The sequence below is a fragment of the Gambusia affinis genome, linkage group LG18 (genome assembly GCF_019740435.1).
Source record: "Gambusia affinis linkage group LG18, SWU_Gaff_1.0, whole genome shotgun sequence".
Lineage (NCBI taxonomy): Eukaryota > Metazoa > Chordata > Actinopteri > Cyprinodontiformes > Poeciliidae > Gambusia > Gambusia affinis.
The window spans coordinates 23,534,863-23,559,801 of record NC_057885.1 but is presented as its reverse complement, the minus strand read 5'-3'; the positions used below and the strand labels follow the sequence as shown (position 1 = coordinate 23,559,801).

At 35.2% G+C, this 24,939-nt stretch overlaps 2 protein-coding genes, 1 long non-coding RNA gene and 1 pseudogene across 5 annotated transcripts; 2 read left to right on the top strand and 2 right to left on the bottom strand.

Annotated features, from left to right (window-relative positions):
* Positions 1–1,068: 1,068 nt before the first annotated feature.
* On the bottom strand, positions 1,069–1,889 carry LOC122821048 (annotated as a pseudogene).
* A 4,689-nt stretch (positions 1,890–6,578) lies between these two features.
* Positions 6,579–16,578, bottom strand: LOC122821050. Of its 2 annotated transcripts, none has more exons than XM_044098884.1 (5): positions 16,505–16,578; positions 9,059–9,331; positions 8,712–8,963; positions 7,551–7,709; positions 6,579–7,232 (listed from the first exon to the last, which is right to left on the bottom strand). In XM_044098884.1, the coding sequence occupies exons 2-5, from the start codon at positions 9,222–9,224 to the stop codon at positions 7,183–7,185; spliced, it is 627 nt and encodes a 208-aa protein (XP_043954819.1). In that variant the 5' UTR covers positions 9,225–9,331; positions 16,505–16,578; the 3' UTR covers positions 6,579–7,182. The 2 variants fall into 2 exon arrangements, with proteins under 2 accessions (XP_043954819.1, XP_043954818.1); XM_044098883.1 differs by lacking the exon at positions 16,505–16,578 and adding an exon at positions 15,905–15,944.
* Positions 16,579–17,330: 752 nt separating this feature from the next.
* On the top strand, positions 17,331–22,023 carry LOC122821061 (selection and upkeep of intraepithelial T-cells protein 4-like). Of its 2 annotated transcripts, XM_044098918.1 has the most exons (6): positions 17,331–17,733; positions 19,260–19,604; positions 19,689–19,724; positions 20,022–20,045; positions 21,113–21,223; positions 21,652–22,023. In XM_044098918.1, the coding sequence occupies exons 1-6, from the start codon at positions 17,649–17,651 to the stop codon at positions 21,744–21,746; spliced, it is 696 nt and encodes a 231-aa protein (XP_043954853.1). In that variant the 5' UTR covers positions 17,331–17,648; the 3' UTR covers positions 21,747–22,023. The 2 variants fall into 2 exon arrangements, with proteins under 2 accessions (XP_043954853.1, XP_043954854.1); XM_044098919.1 differs by lacking the exon at positions 20,022–20,045.
* A 125-nt stretch (positions 22,024–22,148) lies between these two features.
* LOC122821090 lies at positions 22,149–24,709 on the top strand. Its single transcript, XR_006368897.1, has 2 exons — positions 22,149–23,175; positions 23,227–24,709. It is a non-coding gene; the product is annotated as an uncharacterized LOC122821090 (long non-coding RNA).
* The last annotated feature ends 230 nt before the right edge of the window (positions 24,710–24,939 follow it).

The window sequence follows — 24,939 nt, the reverse complement described above, 5'->3', positions numbered from 1 at the left end:
ACATGACAGCAATAATCTCTCCAGAACAATAATGGAAACAACAGAAACTGAAACTAAAATCTGGGCCTCAAATCACTGCTGATTATTCTGGGTTAATGAACTCAGCAGAGGATCCGTCAGGACAGGAAAATGAGAAGTAAAGTCTGATCCCAACATGTAGAGGCTCAGTGAATCTGGTCTGGACTCTGTGGATCAGAGTCATAGTTTTAGAGACGCTGTAGAAACACAGAATACCTTCTATATGATCCAGATACACTCCTAGTCTGGAGGAAACTGGACGTGGAGTTTTAATATCGTTGTGATAAAATGTGTAAATGTTTCTGTCATAGTATAATGACCAGGATTTGTCACTTGATCCAAATCTTTCTGTTCTGCTGATGTTCTGGTATGAAACGGCTACAGCTCCTCCTCCTCTCCACTCCACCTCCCAGTAACAACATCCAGTCAGTCTCTGTCTGCTCAGAACCTGATAACAAAAACCATCAAATCTGTCTGGATGATCAGAATAAGACTGTTTATGGTTCACAAATGTTACCTTTCTGTTCTCCTCAGATAAAATTAGAAATCTGTTTAAGGTGTTTTGATCCAGAGTGATAATTTCTGAAAGTTTTCAGAATCCATCTCTGGTCTTTGGTTCTGATTTTGATAGTAAATCACCAACTTCAATGTTGTTTTTCTCCGTGTGTCTCTCAGGACTTCCTGTGTTTTGTCTCTGGCCTCTGACACAGCTGCTGTCACATCGTTGAAGTTTTTCTGGGGTTGAATCTCAGATAATAACAGTTTCTTGTGTTCTGTGTTTGGATCCAGAGTGATTTCTTGAGAATATTTTAAGAATTCAGCTCTGGTCTTTGGTTCTGGTTCTGACTGTAGAACATCAACTTCACTGATTACCAGTTCAATGTTTCTCCATGTTTCTTTCAGAACATCCTGTAGTTTGTCTCTAAGCTCTGACACAGCTGCTGTCACGTCCTCAAAGTGTCTCAGAGGACGGATGTTGATGCTGGATGAGTGTGTAGACTCACTGAGTGCTGGCAGTGAGGGGTAGTTGAGGAGAAACTGGTTGTGATCCTCTGTGTGTGAGAGCTGCTCCAGCTCAGCGTCTTTCCTCTTCAGCTCAGTGATCTCCTGCTCCAGCTTCTGTTCTATCAGCAGAGACATTGATGGCCTCCACCTCCTGTTGAAGCAGCTTCACATCTTTCTCTTGGTCCTGGATTCTCTGATGGATTTGTTGTCGACTCTCCTGGAGCTTCTTCTGCTTTTCAGCCATTTCTGTTGCAGCTGAAACTGTTTCATGGTCTTTATGTTCATCCATTAAGCAGAGATAACAGATACACTGCTGATCAGTACGACAGAAGATCTTCATCACCTCATCATGATGAGAGCAGATATTTTGGTGGAGGTTCTTGGAGGGATTCACCAGCTTGTGTTTTTTAAAAGCAGGTAATTGGTAATGAGGCTTCAGATGTTTCTCACAGTAAGTAATCAGACAAACCAGGCAGGTCTTGACAGCTTTTATCTTCCTCCCACTGCAGACATCACAGACCACATCTTCATCTCCAGCATAGCAGTGATCAGCTGGAGCAGCTTGGAGTCCAGTCTTCTTCAGATCTTCCACCAACTCTGATAACATGATGTTCTTCTCCAGTACAGGTCTTGGTATGAACTCTTTCCTGCACTGAGGGCAGCTGTGGATTCTCTGATCTTCTCCATCCCAGTGGTTTTTAATACAGTTCATACAGTAACTGTGTCCACAAGGAATAGTCACCGGATCCTTCAGTAGATCCAAACAGATGGAACAAGAATATTTACCTGAATCAATCTTATTTCCTCCCTGAGCCATTTCATTTCCCAACAACACTGAATGTCTCTAGTTTTTCTTTATCCTATACATGTGTCCCAAAAGAAGCCAAACTCCAGGTTGTTACGGATCTTCAGCAGTTTGTCTGATGAGCTCAGTGATTCTAACGATTCTGGGCTGATCAGATGAGTGAAACAGGATGATCCAGAAATGCGGTGTGTCAAGAAAACCCGAGATCATCCCACTTCCCCATGCTGGAGATTTTAGTTTAACAGTAACAATAAATAAAGTTTTCTTTAAAATAAATCACTCCATTGAAATCTAGACCCAACAGTAGACTTAAATGTCAATAAAATCAATTTGGTTGTGTGTGTTGTTTTTGTCTCCTGCAAACTTTGCTTTAATTCTATTTCTTTTTTCTAATTATAAGAAATCATATTCAGTCAGACAGAGAGAGTCATGAGACAGGAAGAGCAGGTTTCGTGGGAAAAAAGAGGAAGTAAGTTTCCAGCCTGCAGATTTATTAAAATAGTTGAAACTGTTCCTTGTTTCAAAGCATGAAAGTTTTAAAGAATGAAATCTAAACATTTTGAGGAATTGGATAAGATTCAAGGTAAAATACTTACATTACTATTGGTTTATTATAAGTATACTTGCATTTATACTTACATTGGTGGGTACTCTTACAAGTAAAGCAAGTAATTGTAACTATCGTATCAAATAATTAGAATCATGGATTATCCTTGGTTTCTTTTCAGAAAACATCTGTAATAACTCACATTAAGATTATAATAAGAGTAACTAATAAGTTATGGTTATCATAAAATTATAAATGAATAATAAATTAGAGCAACAATCAAATAAGATTGATTCAGGGAAAGAAAAGACTGGAGCAACGGAAAACAGAAACAGCTGTTAGCGCCATAAATAGGAAATATTTAAGTTATTTGTATGATGGTTTGTTTTTTATCTTCTTTAGAAAGAAGACTGATATTTGTTCGGACCATTTGTATTGTGAAATTTAGTTTTATTTTGAAAGGCTTGCTTCCTGTCAAGCCATATATTGTATTAGAAACTATTGACGGATTACCTAGACACGGAGCGATACAGTATTTGACCGTGTCAGCTGTGTATGTTTCGGAAAAGGAAAAAGAGGAATTGTAAAACTGATGTATCGTCATTTTTGTATTTGCATTTTTCACTATTTTTACAGATAAAGAATTTTTTGTTAAACTTCATGGTTTGCACGCGTCCTTTACTTCCAGATATTGGATCTGTTGCCATAACAAGCTGATCGACTCAAAGAATAGAAACTAAGGAACACAGAAACTAAACCAAAACACAAACAACCCAAAATCCAGAAACCATAATTTTATTTGATTTTTTTTTAAGCAAAAAATAAAAACATTTAAAACAAATTACAAAACAATCTCTTAATACTGTAAAGGTATATGTGCAAAAGGATGCTGAGCCGGCCTGAGGCAAAAGCAAATTAAGTACCTGCTTGAGTCTTTAGTTCAAGTTCAAGTAACAATGTTTCCTGACTGCATTTAGAAAAATATAAACAGAACATCTGATAACTGACTGGAGACTCTATAAAAGCTGTTATGTTATTTAACAAAGACAAAAATGTGTCAATGCAGAAAATGACAAGGAGAGGGGCAAAATACTACACTTTACTACAGTTTAATAAACTTTATTACACTTTACTACACTTTACTACAGTTTACTACACTTTACTACAGTTTACTACACTTTACTACACTTTACTACACTTTACTACAGTTTACTACAGTTAACTACAGTTTACTACAGTTAACTACAGTTTACTACACTTTACTACAGTTTACTACACTTTACTACAGTTTACTACACTTTACTACACTTTACTACACTTTACTACAGTTTACTACACTTTACTACAGTTTACTACACTTTACTACAGTTTACTACACTTTACTACACTTTACTACACTTTACTACAGTTTACTACACTTTACAACACTTTACTACACTTTACTACACTTTACTACAGTTTACTACACTTTACTACAGTTTACTACAGTTTACTACACTTTACTACACTTTACTACAGTTTACTACACTTTACAACACTTTACTACACTTTACTACACTTTACTACAGTTTACTACACTTTACTACAGTTTACTACAGTTTACTACACTTTACTACACTTTACTACAGTTTACTACACTTTACTACACTTTACTACAGTTAACTACAGTTTACTACAGTTTACTACAGTTAACTACAGTTTACTACATTTTATACATTTTATATCTTTAAACAATTGGAGACCCATCACTCTTTTATGTACAGATTATAAAACTTTAGCTCTTGTTTACGCCAATTGCTTAAACAGTGGATTAGGAACAATTATTAATGAATGTCAATCAGCATTTTTAAAGGGAAGAAATATCCATCATCACACTAGACTGATTTTTGATATGATTGATTATCGTAGCTTTATTGATAGTGAGAGTTTTATTTTATTCCTGGATTTCTTCAAAGCTTTTGACTCACTGGAACACGGCTTTATAATAAAAACCTTAAAATATTTTGGCTTTGGGGAAAATTTTTGTAATATAATCAGATTATTTTATACCGATATAAGTAGCTCCGTTTCCATGGGAACGAGTTTGACCCCTAGTTTCTGTATGTCAAGAGGAATCAGACCTTGCTGCCCAATTTCACCTAAATTATTTATATTAACAACTCAAATGCTAACCTTACTAATAATGAAAAATTCTAATTTGCATGGTATTAAAATTTTTGATAAGGAATTCAAGATTAGTCAATTTGCTGACGATACAACAATTTTCCTAAGAGATAAAACTATGGTAGACGTTGCACTAAAATCTATTTCAATGTTTTCTAGCGCATCTGGTTTGTCTCTCAATATTGATAAATGTGAACTTTTGCCGATCCATTCCAGCTCTGAGACGTCTGTTGCCTCCATTACAGTTATAAATATCTGGGAATGCTGAATTCAAAAGACATTATTAGAAGAGAGAAGGAAAACATTTAATGGTATGAAGAGATCCTTGAGTCTTTGGTTCACTAGAGATCTGACTATTTTTGGACGAACACTTCTGTCCAAAGCTGAAGGAGAGTCCAAGTTAATTTCTCCGTGCCATTCTGCTTTTATCTCTGACAAGAATATTAAGAAAGCCAATTCAATAATCTTTCAATTTATCTGGAGAAACAAAACTCACTATTTAAGACGATCTGATCTTATTAAAGATTATGATAAAGGAGGAACTAGAGCTTTAGATTTTGAGGGTCTGATTGGCTCATTTAGAATAAATTGGCTGAAGATCTTTTTGTCTCATTCCAACTCAATGTGGTTTCATATCCCTAAATCTATATTTAATAAACTCGGTGGCTTGGATTTCCTGCTTAAATGTGATTTTGAATTAACTAAGATTAATATTACACTGTCTAATTTTCACAAGCAAGTTTTACATTTTTGGAAAATGATATTTACCCACAACTTTCCCCCACATGGATCTGTAGTGTGGAATAACAGATCAATATTGATAAATAGAAAATCTGTTTTTAAAACTGACTGGTATGAAAAAGGTATTTTATTTGTAACTGACTTAATGGATAGTAATGGTATGTTGTTAAATCATAGAGATTTCACTAACAAATTTGATCTGAACTGTTCATGTAATGAATATTTAAAAGTATGTAAATTTATCCCTTTAGCTCTGATCATCTCATCCAAAACTCCTTAAGATATTCATATTCATCTTTACCCAAATCAAAAATTGGAGAATATAGTGTGACTGATACAAAGTGCAACAATGTTCTGCTTGTGACAACCTTCAAATCTAAATTATTAATGATTACAATAATAATATCTTGATAACAACCATTCTGTCTATAATTGAGAAGATGTTCTCCAAGTACGTAAAATGGCCGATTTCACCAAAGGTTAAAGAAACTCATTTCAAAATTTCTCACAATTTTTACCCAGTGGCTGAATTTTTACACAAAAGATTTTAATTTGATTCAGCATGTTGTATCTTTTGTGATTGTCCAGAAGAATCCAATAATCATCTTTTTTTTTCCTGTCCCTTTTTCTTTTAAACTATGGAGAGACATTAAAAATTGGTTTTCCCTTAAAATTGAAGACATTCCTGAGATAACCATCACCCACATTTTATATTATATTGATGGCCTTGATAGTAAAATATCTGACATGGTTAATATTATCTTTTTACTTGTTAAATATCATATACTCTGCTGTAAATGGAGAGGTTCTACTCCTTGTTTTGATTTTTTTCTTAACCAATTTAAACTTTATTTCCCCTCACTGAAACTTTTGAAATCTGTTTCTGCAAGAAAAGTAACTACCAGTATCTCTGCTGTTCTTTTGTTTTAAAATCCTGCTCTATTATTATTCATTTGTCTTACTGTTTTATGTGCTTGTCTTTAGTCTTAGCCCCTTGTTTTTTTGTTTAATTTTTCTACCTATGTTGAAATGTTCTTGCACCTCATCAAGACTTTGTATACAGTTTGCTCAATAAAAAAATAAATAAGTAAAAAAATAAAAAAAAAAAAATAAAAAAAACCCAGGCTGGCGACCATGGAGGCGAACGCAAACCCAACGGTGAGTTTAATGCTTTCATATTTCTATAGTATATTTTATTTTGTGCATGAAGTTTGATACATTATCTTAAAGCCTGATTTAATCTTACACCGTGTAGTGCCGGCATATTACTTCTCGCTACCTCCTAGCACCCCCATCCCCAAACCCAATTTCCCCCTTTTTATTTCATACCACTTGCGTCAAGTCTAGAATCTTTAAAGAGAACTGATGGGTGGCGACATTCTGGGTTGTTTGTATGTTGTCTTAGGTGAGACTGAGACAGGCAGTCTTAGTAAAGTCGTAATTTTTCAGGAGATGCACTAATATGGCTGCCAGACTTATATATCTAGAATATTTAATATTTTATAAAATATAGTTTGAATTTTCTTCTGTAATATTTCCACATATACGGTTGTGGAACTTAAAATATTTGCATTTACATTTCAGAATAACTCAATGAGTCAGAATGACATGAATAACTATTACATTCACATCTGAAGGTAAAATGTTTTAAATTCACATTTCTGAAGATAAACTCTTTTGCTCCTGTAAAGATCATTAAAGATATTAAATGTTCCAAAGTTTCTAATTTTTAACTAACAAGCCGTTTAAAGATTCCTATTATCTAAACTCCATGAGATCAAAATGAAAATATTATAATAATCTGTTTTGAATGGAAAAATAAATCACATTCCTCTATAATTTTAATATTGTTCATCTTATTTTTCTTTTTGCTTCAACATACAGATGATAAATTGTTTTGTCTTCAGTTCACCAAAACATGATCAGCAGTTCTCCTTTTCATATCAGTCTTGGCTGCAAGAAAAAAGGTCAGCAATTATTAACATGTAAGATAAATTTAATAAATTACTTAAGTTTAATTAAGAGACAGTAGCAGATTTACTGACCAGTGGTCAAAAGAGAACAAGATGCACACCAATATTTAAATCCTTTTAGAAAGAATCCATTTGTTTTTATTAGATCTATGATTTTCAAAATTATGTTTATTTTAGAACATTTTCAATAAAACACGGATATTCCAGGATAAAAGGAGCAGAAAAAACAGCTACTGTTAAATTAGGACAGAAAACAGTTTCACAAGAATTTTCTGTTTTATATTTTGCAGAAACTTACCTCTAGCCCACTTACGGTATGTATATATACACAAGATTAGTATGATGTTGTAGAGGATGAAGAGCGCGATGCCACAAATCACTCTGATCCAAGGAACACCAGGTTCAGAAGGAGGAAGAGGAAAAGAAGGAGGAGAAGAAGGAGAAACGTCTGCTCTAGCTGTTAGCAAAAAAATAAATAAATAAAATATTTTATTTAATTTGTGACAAACAATAGCTATAAAATTTTCAGTCACAATACAAAATCAGGTTTATCCAGCAAGTTTGTGTCCACCAATCTGGTCCTCTAGAGCTACAGTCCTGCAACTTTTAGATGCATTTCTACTCCAACAGATCAGCATCGAACGGCTGAATTCCCTCACCAGCAGTCAGTCGGCTGTGAACTGGTTTGGTCAGGAGTCAGTCACTGATTCAGTTGGAGCATCAAAGCATCTTGAAGAAGCAGAATGGAAGCTGCTGAGGACGGAGTGTTTGGAGTCTGCAGAGGTTTTCATCTGTAAAAGTCTAAAGAAACCTGCTGGATTTCCTTAGATAGAAACTTTTTAAACTGTTTTGAATAATTAATTGAACTGTTTGATAGTTAGGATCAATTACAATGTCTGCATGATTGAACTGAAATTATATTTTATAAAGTGCCTTGAAACAACATTTAGATGAATATAAATAAATTGAATTGAACTTAGGACCGATATGTTTAATATTTTTATCTGTTTATGTATTTATAAGATTAAGGCATAAAAACGTCAGTGCCAATAAGGATTTATTGGAAAGTAACAATTTTATTAAAGGACTTTGTTGGAGTGTGTATTTGAGTTAGTTTTTGAAATAAACTGAAAAGAAATTTGCATTTTCCCAAAATTTACTGAAAATTATTACAGTATAATTAACATTACTTTACTTAATTTTCTAGAACATTCATGTAATTTGAACAAATGTAACTTCCAGTAAATTCCAGCAAATTTCTATTTAAATAAAAGAAAATAGCCAAAAAAAAAACAGGCTTCTTGTGTGTTGGAGGCAAAGCTTTAGAGATTGAGCTGAATCACAGAGTGGTTGAGTCTCAGAGTTGAATTTTTGTTTAAAAATTTTAACCAAAATCCTCATTTTCTTAAAGGTAACTGAGTTCTGACAGCCTGAATGAAACAAAGCAGTAAATCATCACCTTTCACTGCCAGCCAGCTCTCCAGTGACTCTACATTAGAAGGATGGATACACTTGTAGAAACCTTCCTCTGCTTCAATGATCATTTTCCCTGGTTTGTTTTTCTCAATGAAGGAACCATTTCTGTAGAACGCAGCTTCAAAGTCTGAGGTGGATGTCAGATCATCTTTGTTTTTCTTGTAGGAACAACCAAGTGTCACATTTTCTCCCTCAAAGACAGGATGTGGAGGGCCGTCAAGGATCACATTTCTATCTGAAATAAAAAACATTTTATAAGAATTATATTAACTTAAAAATGCTAAAATAACCACACTTGGAGTAAATTTAAACAAGATGCATGTTCATTACCTGATACAGTGAGATTGATTTTGTTGCTTGTTTCTCCTCGCTCAGATTCACACCAGTATTCACCAGTGTCAGTTGGATAAGCATATTTAATGTTGCAGGCGGATTCTGTGGGGATTCCCCAGCTACGCTCACATTCCTGAGCAGCCTTGTTCTTTATCTTCCTCATCACTTTCCAGCCACTGGAGTTTGTCACACATGTAAGAGTGACACTGTCATACTGGAAGAACTGGGATTGGTCGGGAGTGATGGTCAGTGTGGCTGCAGAGCAAAGAGCTGTAAAGAACAAAAAGTTTGAATTTAAACACATTTTGATTGATGATGGTTCTTTAACCGGATTCTCTTGGTTACGTCTTGCCACCAACATTGAGCCACAAGCAGCAAAATGAGTCAGAAACAGATCAGATTCTTTGGAAAGTTTCTTTGCAAAAGGGAAAAGGCCCAGGAGAATGGATTTATCCTGATCTGTGATTCCCACATTCCAAGCTCTGCATGACATGGTGACCAGCTGTTAATGAGGCAATAAAGCCTTCAATCGGCTTCACCAGTAGAGACCAAGCATCCTGTGCATAAACAACAGATGGCGTGTTATTCTCTGTTACGGTCACTGACCTCTAGGGGCTCTCTTTATGAGTGAGCTTCTTCTTTGTGTTTCAGTTCCACCTGGCTGCCACAGGTGAAATGTGTTGGAGCTCGTCAGCCACCCCATAAAGAGCTCCAAACCTGAGATGTCAGATCCCTTTTTCCCTGGGCCTTGATCTGGTGTGATCATGTCGGTGAACTGACTGTGTTGAGTTTTTGGGTAATTTTGCTGTGAGCATTCTGTGAAACTTCAAGTGGTTATAATTTTGTTTTTCTTCACAGTGGAAGCTGGTAGGGGTTCTCTGCCATTTTGTTTAACTGTTTTTCTCCTGTTTCTTGGTTAGCCAGGGAGTTCAGGTTTTGTACTTTATTTTCAGTTCTCTGCTAGAAAGTGTTTTTATTTTTAATTAAAAGGGGGGTGTTTTGTTTGTTGTTTTGGCCTTGGAGACCCTGAAGCTTAAAGCTTCCCTGTGCATGTTTATTGTGACTTAGATTTTATGTTGAACTATCAATTAAACTATCTTTTTTCTACTGAAGCCAACTGTTCCAGATATTTTATTTTGTGTTACATCCAGTGCCAGTATTTACCCTTGGTGGTCTTGGGGGGGGGGGGGGTTGTAACAGTCTCTCATCACCAGGCACGTGAAAATGGGGTGGGCGAAGGGGGCTTGAGCCCCTGCCCCTTTTATACTTCATGCCCCTAGTGCCCTTTTTGAGGTTGTTTTTTTTTTTGTTTTTTGTTTTTTAATCTATGGCAGAAGGCCTGTTTGTGCCCCTCAACAATAATATTTAGCTAAACATAATAATTAAGTAAAAATATTCTGGCTGCGCTCAGTTTAATGACTCTCAGAGCCTCCATATTGTTCAGACATCGGGTCCATGGTGAGGAGGAGGGCGGATCTGTGTCTTCTATCAAATTATGGGCAAGAATGTTTTCTCATACATTGCTTTGTGAATAAAAACGTAGGTCTGATGTTGACATTAGAAAAACTGTTTCTATCTACATTTTTATATTGTCCTTGCAATAGTGGGACAAAACCCAAATCACCCCTAAACACAGAAATGCTTCAACTGCAGAGAAAACTTCTGACTTTAATTTAATCATTCTGCTAAAAGCCCGGTTCGGTTCACTACAGGCAGACTGGGTCGACAGATATAAAGAATACCTATCTTTATAACAGACATCCATTGATACAAGACACGGTACCAACTGTCACCGCGAGTTGAAACGCAGCTCAAAGCCCGGTACCACCTGTTACCACCTGCTCTCTGTTCGCTCTGCTTCCCCTTAACGTTTCTACCAGGCGGGTTAAAGCCGCTGCTGACGAGATCTGGGCTGGAGGTTCGCGGCTGTAAATAGAAGTTATTGCAGAACCTCAAGTGTTAAAGGAAGATTCGGCCCAATTAGAGTTTATAAAATAAGGATCAGAGAAAATATTGTTGCAATGATTAGAACCGCAGTAAAAAGCCAAACACGCGACAATGAAATGAATCAAAATGTCTCCAAAGCATCGGCGGACTGACAGGGGCCACCGGGGGATTCCAGGTAGATTCCAGGTAGATTCCAGGTCAATTCCATGTCGGTTCCAGGTGGATTCCAGAGATGCGCATCGCAGCAGCTGTTCATGCAGGGCCGGCCCAAGGTAATATGGGGCCTTAGACAGAACCCCCCTCCCCCCAGAACCCGTCCTAAGAACCTCAGCATCACTAACGTGTTTAAATATTGATAAGGTGAATCTGTGAGAGGGAGACCAGGTTTATTGACTGAGTTTAAAATCAATCACTGATTATTAGTTATTTGCTGTGATGTATTTGTGAACAAAATCAATTCAAACACAAAGAAAACAACATATTGTAGCCGTGGTAACAACAATCAAACTATCAAGATGATTCTTTAAACTTCTACAAAGTAAACGTCCTAATTAAATCCTAAATGTACAATTTATTTTTCTCAGCTGAATGCATTAAATAAGATATAATAACATTGTCATTCTCTATAAATAATGCTACAGGTTTAGGTCTATGGTCTGTGTTACAATTAAACCATTTCTAGGGGGCCCTGAGTGTCTGGAGGCCCCTGAATGGTCCCTACCAGCAGCTACTGAGTTTTCTATGCCTTTATATCCAAGTCTTATAATTCTAAATCTCAGAGGGGCTAAAATAAAAAAAATATAGTTTTGATCTATAAATCATTCTGCAGCCAGATTGTTCTAGAGGTTAAGTAGATATCATTAGGGGTTAATTAGCGAAATGGCAGCAATTTTGCTTATTTCATAACTTTAGAACCAGAGACTTTCTCTCCTCTGGTCGGTTTAACAGCTACAGTCTCAGATCACTCAGCCCTCCAGGACTGTCAGCAGCAGAAACAGAAACTTTATACCTGTTGGGGTAAATATAGATTATATTTGCTTTGCATTTTCCTGCATGATGGCTATGATACAGTAGGATCCAATAATATGGGTTGTTGCTATGTTGTTGTACAGTATTTTTGTTCAATGTGCCCCTTTTTTAAATTTGAGCCCCTCACCCTCCAAAGGTCTCTGCACGGCCCTTCTAATTGTAAATGGCTACTAAATGGTAAAATTCTCCTTCTTGTTCATTAGTCAAACAGTGACACCTAGTGGTGAATTTGTGCTTTTATTTTGAAGAACGCTAGATTTCTTCTTCGTGTGTTTTGTGGTTCGGCACTTTCTGTTCTTACTAAGCGTGATGAGTCAGCGTTAGATCTTGAAGAAAGCTAAAGAAAATCGTTAAAATAGGAGAATGCGTTTTCACGGTGTCTAAAGTCCAGATTAAACTGCACCCGTTTGGAACTCCCTGCGTCTGGCTGTTTATTCCAAGTGGCCGCTACAGTGAAAACTAATCGCAAGAGACCAGATCTTTCTGCAGTGAAGCTGACACCATCCTTTCTGGAACCCAGCTGTCTCCAGTCGGACCAATGATCTCACACAGGCAAGATAAACCATAAAGTTAAAGTGGACCATCACATGAACAAACTCACAACATAACTGAATAGTGTGTCTTCAGTGAACCCAAAGCAGTTGAAGAAAGCAAAACAAAAAGAAATGTCACTTCCAACAGAGAAAACAGATAATGCTGTAGACATGCCACTCAGGTCTAGCTCCAGAGAAAGAAAACTAACAGAAAAAGGCCAAGAGATGCACATCCAAGAGAACAAAAAACATGAGAAAACATTCCACAAGGTCTATGATTCTTGGAAGTGGGTGGCAAGAGAAAGTAGAAAAAAACTAAAGGCCCTCTGTACATTAGAAGAACTCAATGATTTACAGGAAACCATTCAAGCAAAGTATGATGCTGTAAGACTGCAGTACGAACCCATTCTACATAACAGTAACACCACAGCAGAGATTGTCAAAAAGTTGGAAGCCTGTGTTACGCTCACAAAAGAAATTTGTGACCTCATAAACAATCGTACAGAGACTATTGATAAAGATTATAATAGTCATCTTGAGAAAGAAAGAGTAAGAGAAACATTAAACAAAGATGAATATGGATCTATCTTTGGTCACACTCAAACTGAAACTGTAAGCTCATCTAAATCATCAGAGGGTTCAAGCAGCCATTCCAACTCATCTAGTACTAATGACAACAAGGCAGATGCACAAGCAGAGCTTGCTGCTAAAGTGGAGCAATCAAAGCCCACAAAAGAAATTCAAGCACAACAAGCACAGCTCCAAAAATTAGAAAACGAATGGAAACTTAAAGAGTCAAGAATGCTGTCAGAAATGAAGCAAAAAGAAGCAGAAATGCAACAACAGCTGGATCAAGAAAGAGCAAAACTGCAGCGGTTAAAAGAAGAAAAGGAAATAGCTGTAGCAGCAGCTCGTGTGAGAGCATACGATGAATTTTAACGCTGTGTAAGCAATGTTGAAGAAGTTGAAGATCTTAATTACAGAACTAACCCTGTCTTCTCTAGAGATAAACCCTGCATGAATCCAGATGCTACATTTTTCCAGCCTTACCAATCAGCTCCAGAGGTGACAACAAATCCAGAGACATCCAATCTAGCTGAAGCAATTGCCAGCTCATTAAGCATGAGTCGCTTACCAGTCCCTGAACCCACAGTATTCAGTGGAGATTCTTTAAGGTTTACTGATTGGAAAATGTCATTTATGACTCTTATTGACAGAAAGCCCCTCCCAGCTAGTGAGAAGATGTTTTATCTCAGAAACTATCTTGCTGGAGAAGCACGCAAAGCTGTTGAAGGTTTCTTTTACCGCGACTCAGAAAGTGCATACATTGGTGCTTGGAAAGTCTTACAGGACAGATATGGGAACGCGTTCATTATACAGAAAGCTTTTCGTGACAAGCTTGCAAGATGGCCAAAAATCAATGCAAATGACTCACTTGCACTACGCGAGTTTTCTGACTTCCTCCAAGGCTGTAAAGAAGCAATTCCACTTGTCAAGGGATTAGCTATCCTCAATGACTGTGAAGAAAACCATAAGTTTCTCAAAAAATTACCTGAATGGATTGTTCGCAAGTGGAGTCGAATAGTTGTGGATGAACTTTATGAATCAGGTGATTATCCAGATTTTAAATGCTTCACAGAATTTTTAGAGCAAATAGTCAAAAATAGCGTGTAATCCCATCGCCTCACCCCTGTTGGGCAATTTCAAGTTTGCAGATGACAGAACCCCAAAGAGAGCCAAAACTTTCAACACAAATGCACAACAAAAAGGTTTCAGTCATGGGGCACAAGATACAAATGGCTGTAAACCAAAATCACTGTGCTATGTTTGTAAAAGTGAGGACCATGGCATCACCAGGTGTCCCACTTTTGCTTCAAAGAGTGTTGAAGATAAAAGGACATTCACACATGAAAATCGGCTCTGCTTTGGTTGCCTGAGAAGAGGTCATGTGACCAAGGATTGTAAGAGACGACACACATGCAATATATGCAGACGTCGTCATCCAACCTGCTTACATGAAGAGAGGAAGGAAAAACCTGTGGAGACAACAACAAACCAGACTCAGAGCGTTAGGGCAGTGGGGGAGACGAGACGAGAGGCGTAGAGCTTGTGAGTTTTAGGTCTGGTTCACACGATTTAAGGATTGTTGGCCGATTTTCCAAACCTCTGTGACCACAGAGCCGAGAAAAGTCCAACAAACCATACATAAATTTAGAATAATCAAACACGAATGACGATGTAGAAGCAGCAGTGATAGTTTGTGGCTCATTTTAAGCGATAAAAGACGAATCAAAAAGAAAAGGCATTTGATAAAAGCACTAAGATGGTGTAGTGTGAGCTGGACTTTACACTAAGGAAATGAGGAAGGGAGGGTCAGTGGAGAGCACCGGAGTTGAGCCTTTTTTCATTTAGCGTCATCAACAGAAAGAGAAAAAGACTGGAAGAGACGATAACGCCGATAATTAAAATGACGTAGATAGTTTTAATTTATCGTACGATTAATCGCTTTTTCGTTTATCAACAGGCCTACGTGTGTGTCTCATCTTTTCTATACCACAGGTTAGTAAAAATGTATTTTTCATACATACCTATTGATGACCTTCGGGAGTTAAAGAGTTTATTGAATCGGTTGTTGACTACTGAGTCATTTTGTCCGGTTTGTGTATTGTATTATTATTATTGTGTAATAAAAACGGGACACAGTTCTAGAGGCTGGGGTATGCTAATGCTAGCGGATCTTGGTTTCTATGTATTAAGCTAGCTTAGAAATGGCTAAAGCACTGCTGATTTCATGTTGAACTGCTTTGATGCCCGTTAACCCTAACCCTAACCCTTTTTTCAGTTCTGTATCTATTTATCTGGCAGATACAAGAAATTCTTGCTGTTGTAAGAAAGATGCTCGGATATTAAAGTATGTTCTATCCCTGCAGGCTCGTGAAGGCTATTAAAATATAGAAAAACAAATTCATACACTTTTATTTGAATTGTTAAAAAAGCAAATATTTGACAATATGTTCATTCTACTGAAGAAGAATAAATCTTCCTGTTATGCTGACGGAAGCTCAACGTGTGCGTCTCATCTTTTCCATATCACAGCACCACACGTTGAGGGAAGATCATCACACACATTACCCTCAGCCCTCCAAGGTTGCAGGGTAACATAATTAAATGGATCATTTTATTATGAAACAGTTACAAACTTCGTCTGAGAGCAAAGTGATTACAAACTGGATTATTCTATAAATTAAACAAATAAACATGTTACTAAGGAATGCTAACAGACAGTTGGAGGCTAAATGTTGTAATAAATAAATACTAAAGTGATTTTACTTACAGAACATGAGGCCGAGTGAAGAGAACGCCATCGTGTTATGATCTTCTCTTCCGCTAAATCAGAAAGTGTTTTCTGCCTCACCTCTGCTTGTTCAGGAAGTCAGTGGTACAGAGAACATGACAGTAAAAACTATTATATCAATCATTATCTAAGAAAATTCTTGTTCTTTTAGTGGTTTTGTCCATGTCAGATATGATGCCAAGTGTTTTCACAAATGTTTGCAAACTTTGTAAAATTTCACTCTATTCTGTTCTTTATGAGCTACTAAAAACCACATAAACACTGAACTTGAACTTCTAAGGAAACAGGAAACGAGCTGAGCTGCAAAGTTAGATACCTATTTTGTCTTAGGCTGAAACCACTGAGACACGAGATACATTGTGACTGTTCACATCCTGTGAAGTTAAGCATATTTTATTGCTACTTTACTTAAAGGTGTGATGGAACTATTAAACTTATAATATCTCTGTCATGTTTGGGTCCAATTTCTTTGCCCATATGCAGGACAGGAAATCAAAGACTGAGGAACACCGACGTATTTGGCGCCATCTGGTGGTCAATCTTTCAAGTTTCACCACACTTTTATCAGTCTTTTCTTACCAAGTAAAAGATGAAGAGACTTATCACAGAACTAGGAAAGTCAGTGTTTGTTGTGTCTTTTTAGGACCACAGGTCTCCTGCCGTCTGCAGAGAGAAAACAAATCTGAACCTGAGGAAACAAAAACTCTGATTACTCTCTTTATTCTCATCTGAAAACCACAGCAGTTTCTTATACGTGGAAATGTTACTGACAGACAATAAAATAAAACACAAACAAAATACAAGATAAGACAGAGTCATTTTATATTCAAACAATATTTAGATATTTGTCTAAAACTAAATAGATTTTACAATCTGAGTCACAAGACGACTATTGACAGTTTGATCCAGAATCTGATCTTTGTCCAAAGATTTTTATTTATCGAGGGTAATTTAAGAATAAAATTATGAAATGTATGATTTAAAATGAGAAACATATGCAACATCTTACCTGCAGAACATAATATAACAGTAAACTAAGAGACAATTTCAGCTGAATTTGGATTCAGATAGAGCAGAAACTGGAAAGAACTGGATGAAACAACAACAAAGTGATAACCAATACCTTATTTTCTCACGTAAGATCAAAATGGTGCCAAACTACGGAACCTTTTATTTGCCTTGAGGCTCCACAGCTGATGTTGTACCGTAAAAGATCAAGAATTATTTTGGTAAATGCATCCCGTTGACAGATTCGCCTCCTTATAAACACAGTTAGGCGTCAGTGTCATTTTCAAACAGTTCTAGTATCGGTCACCTGACTTGCTGAAAGCAATACAGGCACCGACACGTGGTTTGATCTATGGGCTTGACGCATGCGCATACGCATCGGTGTTGCCGGAAGTTTTCAGCAAGACGACACAAGCGTCGAAGCCTGGTTTCAGATAAGACTATATGACTGCTATCAAGCTTCCTTAATTAACAATATTAAAACTCTGAAGCTTCCGGGAATATGAGCTCACACACACCCCGTCCCCCACTCGCGCGCGCACACACACACACACACACACACACACACACACACACGCACCCACACCCACACACACACACAAATGAAAGAGAAAGTATAATTTCTCTTGGTTTTGACTCGACGATATCTCGGCCATTTCGAGATTTCGAATAGCTACTTATCAATTCATTAAATACTTAAAAGAAAATCAGAAATATGCTCTTCATCAGAAAGGTTTACGTCATGAGATGTTTTCCGGTTATCTTCGGGTTGATCAGTTTTCTGCCCGTCGCAGTTCAAGGTACGTTAAGTTGTTCTCGAGGAAAAGAAACCTTTCGTCGTTTTCTCCTAGTGGTGAACACAGCAGAGCGGTTATATCTTAAAACAACACTAAAAGTTACTGAACTTGTGTAAACTTAAAATAAGCAGCTGCGTATCAAAACCCAGAGTTAGTTTGATATCCAGGTAGTTTAGTTCAGCAGTTTAGTTCAGGCTTTCTGTCCATGTTTTCATAGATGTTTCGTGTCCGCAAATAAACTAATAATTCATATAAAATATAGTGTCGCAAATCTGCAGCAGCCAGTTGATGATCCGCTATAAAGACAATCTTAGTCTGGTCGTAATCGTGAATATCTGAATTTCAGGATGTTTTACCTCCTCAAACATTTAGAATGAGTGTAAAGAAAACTGCTTCATACAGCCTGTCCAGAAAATGTCTCAGGTCTTAATTTATCCTGAGTAACGTTGTGCCGTAAACCTAAAAAACACACACACCTACTCCATCCATAGAAATGGCTGAACTTATTCCAAAGCTTCCATTTTGAATCTATTTGTGCTCAAAGCTAAAATGTCCACTTTATCTTTTATCAATAGATAATGTTTATGAGGTTATAAACCTCCTAAATAGCACAGACGATGTATAAAACAAATATTACAATATCTATTATAGTCTGAGGAAAATCCTCATGAAACTTATGAAGAACTGAATTCACTTTGAGGAGTGAAACACATTTTTTAAGAAGTCAACCCATGAAGTTCTGACCTGCACAAACTTTGTTAAATGATCCTCCAAACTATTTGATGATCAAAAATGTTTTTTAGTTTCCCAGCAGTAACTGGTGATTTAACTGACCTCAGTTTCCCCTGCAGCTCTGCTCTTTCTCTGTTCACAGCTTCACAGCTTTACTGATGGAAACTGTCAATCACCCTCTTTAGATATTTGTTTTTATTGATGGAGGGTTCAAGTTCTTGAATTAGAAGTTTTTATTATTATTTCAAAATATAAATGTTATCAGTAAATTGATCAGTGTCTCGTTTTGTTACATTAGACCATAAAAGCCGATCTTTGCTCCTCACAATAACTCTGTGACTCATTTTGTCTCTGATCTTTTCATGGATCAATTTGCTGGAACTGATCACTTCACTAAAACTGAAGGTTTGGAGAAACTCTGAACAATAAAACAAATAAGGCTTTACAGTTTTTATCAATTATTAAAATACCTGTCCTTTATAACAGGGTTTAACTCCAGCTGTTATGGGACAGATGTTACTTTTTCTTCTGGTAAAATGTCAATATTTATTTTTAATTAAACGAGTATTTTCTTGTTTTCTTTTCCAGAGATTGATAAAAAAAAAGACTAATCATCAATTTATGAACAAACAAAAACAAAACAGAAAAAATGTGAGCTTTTATTTAGAAAGAACTCAATAATCCTGTGTTGTCCAAACAGTTTTCACAACTGTAAATATTTAAAGGAAAATAGTTGAGCAACAAACTGGACATCATCAGGAGTTCAGTCATTTTAAAATCATTGTTTATCTTTCCAGGACAATATCATCTTACTGGTTCTGAAGGTCCAATAGAGGCACAAGTGGGATCCAACGTTGTTCTACCATGCAATGTGGAGCCCCCAGTTGACATGAGAGATGGAATAGTTGAGTGGATGTTCAACTTCAGTAAAATTGTACACTTGTTTCGCCAAGAAGCTGATGACCGAGAATCTCAAGACGAAAGCTACAAAGATCGAACCATTCTGAACCATAAAATGCTGGAACACGGTGACGTTTCCCTCAAGTTGGCCAAGGTAACGAAGAACGATGCTGGGATTTACACGTGTATTGTTCTCCATCGGCCTGTTCTCTCAGATGAGAGAAATATTATTCTGCTTGTTGGTGAGCTTTATTGAATCAGAATCATTTAAGATAAAATAGATACAAATGTTGATTTCTTTAACAATCAATGTGATTCCTCAACAGTTGATGGAGAAGAAAACCCTAACCGACATTCTGGAGGTAAATATCTTAATAACTGATAATCAGTTGTTTCTGTCACAGCGACTGTGACTCAGTGGATACAGTTGTTGTCTTCCAGTTTCCCCTGGTCACATGTTGATGTGCCCTTGGGCAAGGCAGATAACTCTTAAATATTTATTGATCTGCATACAGGTGTATGAACGTGTGTTAGTGAGTGAATGGGTGAAACTGTCTGCAGTGTTGAGAGCTTTGAGAGGTCAGCATGACTGGAAATACTTTAAATAACTTCAGTCCATTTATGTTTTACATATTTTATTTTATATTTTTCTTTTTTAGGTGGAAAAGGAGATAATAACAATGGTAAGAATGTCTTGAATAAATTTCAGTTTATTGTCATATAAATGTGGATAAATGAGTAGAAAGCTTAAAAGTTTCTGTTACTGTATAAACTGGTTGATTTGAACAATAATTGAACTTCTACAAATAAAACAATTCTGGGCAAAAGAGATTATTTCCAAAATAGAAATATGTAAAGACAGTTTTTCCTTTTTGTCACAGGAACTGATAATAATATGTTTCTATCTTTACCTACTCAGACAATAAGAGCCAATAAGTGTCTTGATTAAATTAATATTTTACTTAAATGTGGATAAATTAGTAGAATAGTAAAATGTTTTGTTTCTCTATAGATTGGTTGATTTGATCTCTAAATGGATCATTTATTTATCAGGTTAATCACATTTCTTTGTACAATTGTTGGAGTAAATAACAAATAAAATGACTAAACCTGTTTTCCTTCCTGAACATATTAAAGCATTTCTATGGTGTGAAAACTTGATTAATATTATTTGAATAAATCAACATCCCATCTTCAGAAATCTGGAACAAAGGAACCAAATAAAGAACCAAACTGGTGGAAATCCAGTTTTTAATCTTCCTGCCTTTCAGGAAGTTTTTTCTTCAACTTTTATCTCACATCCACAACTGAACCAACTTTGAAATAAGAAGATGTGAATCAGTCTTTAATATTATTCACAACTATGACATCATCTAGACACATTGATAAGAAAACTTCTGAATTTAAGAAAAGTAATAAACTGGCATTTAACAAAGTTTAGCTTTTATTCCTTCTAACTAAACTAAAAAAAATAGTTAGGTTTCATACAATTTAGAGTCAGACAGTAAAAATAAAAAGGTTCTGTGTTCATCTGTGTGTGTGTGTGTGTGGGCGTGTGCGTGTGTGCGCGTGTAGCTGTGTGTGTGTGTGTGTGTGTGTGTGTGTGTGTTGCAGTAAATGTTGACCCCTGAATGATGAGGTGACTGTTGGTTCACAACTTTCATCTCATTAATAAACAAAAATATGCAAAATTGAATTCAAAATATTCAAAAACAGAATATTAAAAACCTGTTTTTCTTTTTTGTCACAGGAGATGATCCTGCAGTTATTGGTGTTGTTGTTGGTGGTGGTGGTGTTGTATTACTCATCATCATCATCTCCATCATAATCTGTGTTGTTCGTCGCCGCAGACTTAAACAAAGTAAGTCAGTCTTTGTCTTTGTTAATCTTGCAGGATTTTGGTGAATTAATAACTAATAATCTCCATAAATGCATATTTAAATTGATAGAAAATATAGTTTTTAATAGTTTTCAAAAATTGATGTGAAGCTGAAGAGAAATTAAACAGAAACATGGATCTGTCTTGATAAACATGAATAAGAAAAGTTCTGCAGTTTTCACATATTTATTAATATCTGTTGGTGTTTGTCTGAAAATAAAATAATAAAACTAGAAACCATTATGAGTAACTTTATTCTCTTTTAGGTCTTTGTTGTTTATTGTAGCCTTTCTGCTGCCCAGGTTGATGAAACATTTTAACAGACAAAAACTGTTAAGGATTAAATATTGTCACTTATTTATATTTTGTGTTAATATAAATATTCACTGTTTACTTTCTGTTGGTTACAGTTTTTCAACGCTGGAGCAACAACTCTCGAAATGAAGAAGTGATAAATGATGAAGAGATGGAAATAGAACAATTACAGAGTAATAACTTTTATTAATTATTGACTTTTTTTATTTTCCTGCTCATTGATAAACTAAACTAAGGACTGTAGTCACTGAACATCACAGCTGAACATCAAACCAGGAAACTGAACTTCTTGTTGGTGACTGATTGATGATAATTTTCTTTTGAAAAACAAAAAATGACAGTTTTCTGTTTTTATTCAAGCCGTCTTAATAACGTAAAGATTGTGTTTATAATTAACTTTGCCACTTGATTGGTGATGAGTCACCATGGAGGAAATACAAACCATACAAACACAAGATATAGAAATATATATATATATATATATATATATATATATATATATATATATATATATATATATATATATATATATATATATATATATATATATATATATATATATATATATATATATATATATATATATATATAAGATCAGAACAGAAAGAAATGTGTCTTATTTCTGAAATCAGTGGAGGTTTAGAGCTGTTCTTCTTTAGCCTGGTCCTGGAAAATTAATCACCTTTGTTACCAACTCAAATCTTTCTGGAGAGATTGAAGTTGTTCCTCTATTTCACACAGTGAATGAATAAATGAATAAAAGGACAATTCATTTTCAATAGCTGCATAATTATAATAGAAACTGTAAAAACTTTTCAATGCAGGATTTTTTTAAACAACTTAAAAAAACAAAAACAAACAAAATACTTTCTACAAAGTGAAGATTTTGGGGCCTGAATTAAAAGGTTTTTGTTCGAACCAAGTTATTATTAAAAAGCCATATTTATAGTTAGAGGCATGTTTTGTTCTTTTGTTGACTTTTGTAAATATTATATATTATTTCTAACAGAATCTGATATTTTTATTTTGTCTGGTGAAGTTTTACTTTGCAACTCAAAGTAAAACTGGAGGGAGACATCTAGTGGTTAAATCAGAGTATTACTCTGATAAATCACGAGTCTTTATTAGGATGTTGATGCCAAATTTAATAGAAAATGTGAAACATGATTGTCTTCAGATCTTTTACAGATCTGTTTATCTTCTAGTTGGAAGTTGTTCATTTATCCTAAACAATATTAAACTGCTGTTGTCACATTAAATATGTAAAAAGTCAAACTTTATAGTTATTATGATTATTATAATCAACATTATTCAAAGTTCTAAACAATAAAGAGTTTAAAACAAATCATATCAAACAGTTAAAACACAAAGAAACTCAATAAAAATATAGTATAAAATTAATGCACATAAAACAAAGTGAATATAAAAAACTTTAATTTAACCTGAGAATCATTCAAAGAACATTCTTGTCTGATGTCTTAAAATCAAACTGTTCCTCATGATGATGAGGCACAAAAGGAGAAAACATTCTGCAGACGGTTTCTTCTGGTTTTAGGAGTTTTTCAAAGGTCAGAGTTTTTAAAAGGTCAGAGTTTATCAAAGGTCAGAGTTTTTAAAAGGTCAGAGTTTATCAAAGGTCAGAGTTTTTAAAAGGTCAGAGTTTATCAAAGGTCATTGTCTGGAGATGGGAGAACATGAGACATAAAACTGCAGAAGATCAGGAAACTTTAAATCTTGTAAATAAACAGAAAAACATTAAAGTTTGTTTGAACTTAAAGCAACCAGTGAAAATATTACAGAAGCAGAAATGTGAACATATTTCCAGGTTTTGGTAAAATGTGATCAGCCACATTTTGAATCATCTGCAGATCATAAAACTTTTCCTCAGTAACCAGAAAGCAGAACATTACAGTAAACGATGCATGAAAACACAAATGGATGAATAAAAACCTCTTCAGATCCACCACTGAATTATTAAATGATAAAACTTTTAAATTCACCAAAAACATTTAAGTTTAGAGATGATCAAAGCTGCTCCTTGTTAACTCTTCAATGAGAAGGATTGAACCTCACAACCAAATTATTGACCTTATTACTGCATTTATGACAATTTTTAAAGTAACATTTTGGAACAAGTGAAGTTTCTGAGCTGCAACCTGATTGCAGATAAACAAGATAAAACAAGTCAACAGTTTTTATATATTAAAGTCACAAACCTGCAGATCATCAGATCAACATTAAAGATGTACAGAAGAAAATTATTAGAGTTATTAATATGTAGAAACCTGTTTGTGGATAAACTCTAAACTCCATCTCTAGTTTTAGCAGATTCTCAACTCAGGGAGAAACTTTCAGAGATTAATGATGAATATACAACATTAAACATACACAGTAATATATATACTGAGTATGTTTACATTTGAATATTGTGTATGTTTGTGTAGGTTTTACCAGCAAACAATGAAACTGTCTTTGAATCCTGAGATGAACTAAATAAACTGTCTTGATGAGCAGCTATAAAACAGCTGAAACACTTTATCTCTGTTAAGAGCTGCTTTGGAAACATTACAAATAAAATGATTAAATGATAAAATGTAATGTTTTTGTACTTTTGTGTTTTTATGAGGAAAAGCAGCTTGAAATGCTTTGATGATGAAGTTTATTCCAACTATATAAATAAACTTGATGGATCATTTTATGATAGGTTAGTAGGTTGAGATTGTTTGTTATGTTTAAGTTAAATATCTGATATTTAAATATCTGGTGTATTTCTGGTGAAGTCATGATTTGGGGAGACAAACAAATAATTAACAAACAAATAAATAATAAAGACAAAGACAGTGGATGCTGGTCAAGACAGTTATTGGGATTTTTAGGGAGATTTTCACTTTCTTCATATTATTTAAAATATGAAGAATTAGTTTAAATAATAATGAGATTGAATAGAGGTTTGAAACAAACTGTGAATTGGCGATTAAACTGAAATGTCACATTACTAGTAAACATGCTCCACTAAACCAAAGAAATTAGACAAATTATTTTTTGTGTGTTTCATTCTTTGTTTTTGTTTAGAGCATCAATAAATGTTTTTTATGTTTAATGTGAACTGATGTTAAACTTTGACTCTTGTAAATAAAAACCCTTTAAAACATTGTTGTATTTTGTATTATTCAAGCCAATATGTGATTAAATTCAAATTTAAGATGGAGCAGGAAGCAGAGCGGCCATTTTGTCAAAGCCAACCTGTTTGTCCTGTTATTAGCAGCCAGTCAGGAAAAACAAAACATGAAGCCACATATATGAGTTATATAAAAGTAAAAGTTATAGGTAGTCATGAGTTACAACAATATTTAGGTTGGGATCAATAAATATTTTTGACTTTG

Excerpts from the sequence above, each read along its gene's own strand:
- LOC122821050 (XM_044098883.1), bottom strand. The coding sequence starts at position 15,935 with ATGGCGTTCTCTTCACTCGGCCTCATGTTCT. Across the intron at positions 8,964-9,058 it reads AATCAATCTCACTGTATCAG|ATAGAAATGTGATCCTTGAC; the intron begins GTAATGAACATG and ends TTTTTATTTCAG. Across the intron at positions 7,233-7,550 it reads ATACCGTAAGTGGGCTAGAG|CCAAGACTGATATGAAAAGG; the intron begins GTAAGTTTCTGC and ends TTTTTCTTGCAG.
- LOC122821061 (XM_044098918.1), top strand. The coding sequence starts at position 17,649 with ATGCTCTTCATCAGAAAGGTTTACGTCATGAGATGTTTTCCGGTTATC. Across the intron at positions 17,734-19,259 it reads TCTGCCCGTCGCAGTTCAAG|GACAATATCATCTTACTGGT; the intron begins GTACGTTAAGTT and ends TTATCTTTCCAG. Across the intron at positions 19,725-20,021 it reads CCCTAACCGACATTCTGGAG|GTGGAAAAGGAGATAATAAC; the intron begins GTAAATATCTTA and ends TTTCTTTTTTAG.